Source organism: Phoenix dactylifera, chromosome 5, assembly GCF_051530095.1.
Source record: "Phoenix dactylifera cultivar Ajwa chromosome 5, Ajwa_hap1_PhDact_Kaust_v1.1, whole genome shotgun sequence".
Classification (NCBI taxonomy): domain Eukaryota; kingdom Viridiplantae; phylum Streptophyta; class Magnoliopsida; order Arecales; family Arecaceae; genus Phoenix; species Phoenix dactylifera.
In genome coordinates this window covers 656,673-662,640 of record NC_143194.1, presented here as the reverse complement: position 1 = coordinate 662,640, position 5,968 = coordinate 656,673, and the positions used below count along the sequence as shown (strand labels likewise).

At 36.6% G+C, this 5,968-nt stretch overlaps 1 protein-coding gene across 1 annotated transcript; it reads left to right on the top strand.

Annotated features, from left to right (window-relative positions):
- On the top strand, positions 1-1,016 carry LOC103707422 (uncharacterized). Its single transcript, XM_008791902.5, has 2 exons — positions 1-261; positions 702-1,016. The coding sequence occupies exons 1-2, from the start codon at positions 81-83 to the stop codon at positions 860-862; spliced, it is 342 nt and encodes a 113-aa protein (XP_008790124.1). The 5' UTR covers positions 1-80; the 3' UTR covers positions 863-1,016.
- Positions 1,017-5,968: the final 4,952 nt, after the last annotated feature.

Below are 5,968 nucleotides of genomic sequence, written 5' to 3'. Positions count from 1 at the left end.
CCTATTTCTAGTCGTTCTCCTCTTTCCTTGCATTTACTCCCTATCCATTTATTTAATCTGGATTTTGAGTCTATCTTCTTATGGCCTCCCCATTCTGGATCTCCACAGGCGTGCCCAAGAGGGAGAAGAGAGAGATGGATAGCTCCAATTGCATTGGAATCATGGCGGTCATAGCGGTATCGAGTAGTGTAGCCTTCATGGCCCTTCAAGCTCAGAAGCATCTCCTTTCTGAGTTCATCAAGAAGTTGGAAATGGAACTTGGTAGGAACAATCACCTCCCTTGATTCCAATGATTTTTAATTTTTGTCCAATCAGATGATTCTTCTTCTCCTTGAGATTGCCTTATTTCGTTTTTATTTTTCTTATTGCCCATATTTTCTTGTGCCTTATCTTAGAACATGCTATATATTTTATGTAAAACTAGACATGCCACATTTTGTTCTATATATTATTCATGTAAATCTAAAAGGGAATTTGAATTTAAATGTGTTATAAGACTTGGCCTTCAACAATAACACCACTAAGGTTGGTCCCGAGTCCACATAAAACAAAAGAAGAGTTGATGTTGGGTTGGCATGAATCCTAATCCAAATTTTCTCATCCTTGTACATTTTCTTGGTCATTATATTTTATTTTTTGAATGAAGTCCGTAATTTTATTCCAGGAATGCTGATATAAATATTTTTTTTTCTATTTAATAGGTGGTGTGAAAAAGGCACCAAAGAAGAAGGTTAGATTTGCGCCCGATGTAATTGAACCATCATCAAATAGCAAGGAGTATAGAAGGCATCACTCAATGACACCCATCAAGCAAAATCGAGCAATGAGCAACTCATTTATGTCTCTAGAACTTATGAATTAGCATAGGAAAATATCGTCATTGTTAATAAATCTCTTTTTTATTTGATTTCACAATGGATGGCTTGCCGCCAAACCCGTTGCAAAAGGGAATCTATACTTTTTATAGTTGATGAAATAAGTCTTTTTTTAAAAAAAATAAAAAGATATACTAGTCATAGTTTGTATCCAAATTCCAACATTTTAACTAGCAAATTAAAGCCATTCCTTCAATTTGACTTCTTCGATATATTTAGATGAGCACAACATCGAACTGGATACAGTCATCGCTAGTTTGAGATTGAGATTGGCATGGTTCATCGAGGGGCACACTATTCTTACCCCGTATAAATATCACATTTAATACAAAATAAATTTTAAGAGAGATAGATATCCCTTGTACCGTTGATTGAAGGGATAGACCTATTCCGCCGGATAGGATCCTTTTGACATTTGGCCAGATGGAGAGAACAATGGGCATTTTATGTGCATTGGACTTCATAATGGTTTGAATTTTATTATAGAAACCAAATTGCTCTCTTTCGCTTTTTGAGTGCTTGTTGGATATGGGAATAAAAAATAACTGGGAGAGATGGCTTTCCTTCTTCCACAGTACAAAGCTACTCCATCAAAACAGTACAGTGGAATTAAGACTTGAGGCCCCACGTAATAACATAAGGCCTTCTTTTCTGTCCCATTTTGGCATTTGGCAGCATACCATTCGACTTTGGAAGGACATCTTTCCACTTAATCTCCATCCAAATACATCCTAAATGGTTCGGTGACAGTCTCGACTTCACTTCACTATGGTGGAACCCAGGCTCCTGGATGGACCAAGCCTGCGAACTAGGGGCCAATGCCATTTTGAAGTGTAACTCCTCACCTCCTGTCCAAGAGGCTAAAGATTGACATTAGGTGAGTAGCTTGTCCACATAGAGTTTATGGCTTAGGCTTGATCCCTCAATTATTATTCTCTTCTTATAGAACGTCTTGGAAGGTGGTGAAACTATTTGTGTGTATTAGATCTTGCAGCCAAATTATATTTTTTCACTCTTCCATGAAACGGCATTTCCTCCTATAATGTATGTACATGGATTGGTAATTGTCCTCGTTTAAAGAAAATTTACGTGAAACTACATTATTTCCATTTAAGCAGATCAAGCATTGCTCGTAGCATGCATCTAATTTATTACTACCCATATCTTTTCCTCATGCATGCTTCTAATTTATTCCCCCGCATTTTTTTTGTTTGAGTTGAACGGTGGGGTAAGAGTGTCCTACGCATTGTCTTTGAGCAGTGATCTCGGCTGATGTCATGACTGCATATTCTGAGGGTTTTATTTTTGATAGGATGGATAAGTTTATTATTTAGAACTAGAAAATATACATCCATAAAAATCAAAAAATAAAATATTTAAAAATTAACTCGGAAGATATATAGAAGAATTTCATAGTGTAACCTCAGTGTGATTGGCCACATAGCCTGCTATTCGGTCCTTCGCATGAAAGATCATCATGCATGGAGTCCTTCCCTTATCAAACGAAAGAAGAGAGAGAGAGAGGTCTCCTTATCTTCAATTGTGCCTGCTACTATCTTACTTTCTTGGTGTGCGTTGTCAGTTTGCCACAAACTTCACCTGCCAATTATTCGATGAAATGCCTAACCCCCAATATCTCTGATCTTACCAACTAGATGAGCATGATTTTATCAACATGTCATACATATCATTGAACATTTGCATGCCATTGATGGCTTAAATCTAGAACAAACACCAAACAAAAAATAGAAAAGAGATGCTGGAAAAAAAAATAATTAGGAGAGAGAAATATTTTATTATTAAAATTGAGTCATACTAAAGGCTCTCTCTCACTCGTCACCAAGAAGGACAACTTTCACCCTCTCTTTCTCTTTTTTCTCATGCCACACTCAAGGAGACACTAAAGGTCTTTTTAAATAGAGCATCACATTGGTGGGATGTTTGATTACTGCTTAAATTCAAAAACCAATATCGACTAAAAGATAGGACTTGATAACTATTAAAGGATAATGATAACCATTCTAGAAGGAATAACTAAATAGAATAAAGCTAGGAATAAAATCCTAAAATCATTAAAAATTAATGACCAACTAAATAGGAATTTTATAGTACTTGGCAATGAATCTCAAAACTCTCCTCATTGTAAAATCTATGCCAACAATATTGGTTTTGTCAATGTTGTAAAACGCCATAGCAGCCTTTGTTGTTATTACCACAGTAATAACAATATGTAATAACTTGTCAAACTAATAATTGAATAGTAGAACTCCTTCCTTGGCTCGAACAATAACTTCTTGGCTGAATTGTCCTTTTCGATGCATATATCGAAATCCATGGGGTCCTCCAACACTTCTCCTGAGCATAAACTCCATGATCACTATATCAAGATTTTATAGAACATCCAGCTTATGCCAACAAATATTAAGTTGCCAGTTGCAATCAATATGAGCATCAACCATTACCTCCACTTGAGCAGCTTCAAGTATCTGCATATGATTTGCTCCTACATATGAAATCAAATTCTCATAAATAGAGTCTTCTAATAGCTCGAACTTTGGAGTAGCTTCAAAATCAATTGTCATACTAAAAACCTTATCGAGTACTGAGGCATAACATGAATCATCTCTACCAAGCATATCTTCTTCCTACTTGATCATTGAAACTACTTCAAAATTAGTCAGTTTTTCAACCTCATAGCTGACTAAATCTCAAAAAAAAATATTCATATATTTGATAGCTTCAACACAACACTCTTCTACATTATTTGATTCTTCGGTATAGATCTTTATAGACGGATGAACTATAGCATCCTTTGACTCTTCCTAAGCAACTTTAGTCATGATCTCTTCTAAACTTAATACAACATCCATATGATTAAGCTCCTTCTGCTTCATATTTTCTTCTAGATTTGGTTGATTCTCAAGCTGATCAACTTTGTCATGCTTTGAGTCTTCCGAACTTGAACCAATCTCTTAACTAGTCAAGCTCCCCCTTGAATCAAATCTTTATCTTTAAAGCAATTTTGTACTTGTTCATCCAGATTTTTAGGAAAGCCTAGAACTAAAATTCACTCTTCAAGTAATTTATGTTTAGGATGTCTCATCTTTTTTGAATGTGAGTGGACAATCGTAAGAATATCTTATACTTTCTTTGGCTCTTGTATATCTTGAATATGGAGATAATTTTTTCTATCAACTAAAACTTAAATAATCCACATTAGCTTTCTTGAATTTAGATTTTACTTTCTTCTCGCAGCCTCATTATTGAAAGTATCTGTTGGCATCATTTTTTGCTTCCTATTAAATAAGACTTGACAATAGCCTTCCAAATTGGATAGCAGGTGCTGTTCAACTTGCAAAGAGAATTGGTAGTAGCAAAAGTAACAATATTAATGTTAGTAAAGTTGGGCATATTGAACCAATTAAGAAAGAAGGTTATAGCAACAATCATGATGATTTACCTTTTGAATTAATAAAATAAGAGTCCACATGCATGCACCACTGCTCAGCGAGTTACTGGAAGCTCTGCAATCATGCTGAACTACAAACACATGAACTACCAACAATCAAGTTGTGGCTCCAAAAACTGCACTTCGAATAAATCTAATCGAAGCAACAAACTAGTTAACCACTCTCCAACCTCGCTTTGATACCATGTAGAACAGCATGCTACGCGGAGTAGATTGACCATGCCTACCTAAGATCTAGAATAAAAACAAAACAAAAACAACAAAAAGGAGATGCTGAAAAAAATAATTAGGAGAGAAAAAAATATTTATTAAAAAAATTGAGCCACACTAAAAGCTCTCTCTCACTCCTCAATAAGAATGACAACTCTTACTTTCTCCTTCTCTCTTTTCTCATGTCACACTAAAGTAGACACCAAAGGTCTCGAGCATTGTATGTAGGATATTTGCTTCCAACTCAAATTCAAAAAACAATACTTATTAAAAGATAAGACTGGATAACTACTAAAGAATAAAAATAATTATTCAATAAGGATTAACTAAATAGAATAAAACTAGAAATAGAATTTTAAAATCATTAAAATTAATAACCTATCAAATAGAAATTTTATAAAATTAGAACTTGGTAGCAGTTTTTTGCTTGTTGTTAATAAGGAATTTATATTCCAATTACTTATTTCGTTTCAAATCTACCACATCTTCCTGCAAAAGATTTAGATCGAGAAGGGTTTACGCATAGCAGCTGTAATTACTGGTCATTCGAAAAGCTGCTGTTTTAAAACTGTGGCGGGCGGCTGCGATACTCTTGCCCGCGCTTTTACCCGGACAAGCGTCCGTTTCCCCGGCGTTCTAGAAATCCGATTCCCCCGTGCTCGGTCAAAGATGTAGCGCCCGCACGTGCGAGCTGAGGCACGTCTGGTCAAACGGGGAGTCGGCGATCGGGTCGGTCACATCAAGTCTGACGTGTTGGGAATCGCTTCCAGCTCAGCGCCTGTTTCCCGGTCAACTAAACTGGCTTTGGCCATGAGGAAAATATCGGGACCAGCGTCGAGGCCGCAATTCCCCACCCCCTTCACCGGTACGTATGTGGAGCCCAACTTCGACTTGACAGGTGCCGCATATTTGTAGCAGGGTGAGAGAGTGGGTGTTCGTGTGGTGGGTGTTGATGCATTATTACCAATTGGCGCGTCGCGTTTGCTGAGATGGGGAAGGGGTTTCCACGCCGGCGGGCCTTTTTCCACCCGCCTCGGTTTCTGCTGTCCCGCAGGTCCCAGTTAACCAAGTAACGTCCGCCATAACGGTTATGCTGTCCTCCGTTATTATGTCTGCACTCCCGCACGAAACTATGCCAGTTTATGTAAATTTTTATAATCCTTTTTTCCATCATAACAACCAACAAAGACTATTATAAGAACTATATTATTTTATTTCAAAAGCTTAATTTACAGCCGAAATAGCAAAATAACTGCTGTTTTCTCATTTCTTCCTGATGAGAAATGCTTATGAAGAAAATAGCAATTATGTGCTGCATGCAAACCCGAAAAGAGTCAAGTAAAAATAACTGCTGTTTTTCTGTTTTTATTGGGAAAAAAATTAGTTATTATCTAAGTTGAGTCGTTGATCAATT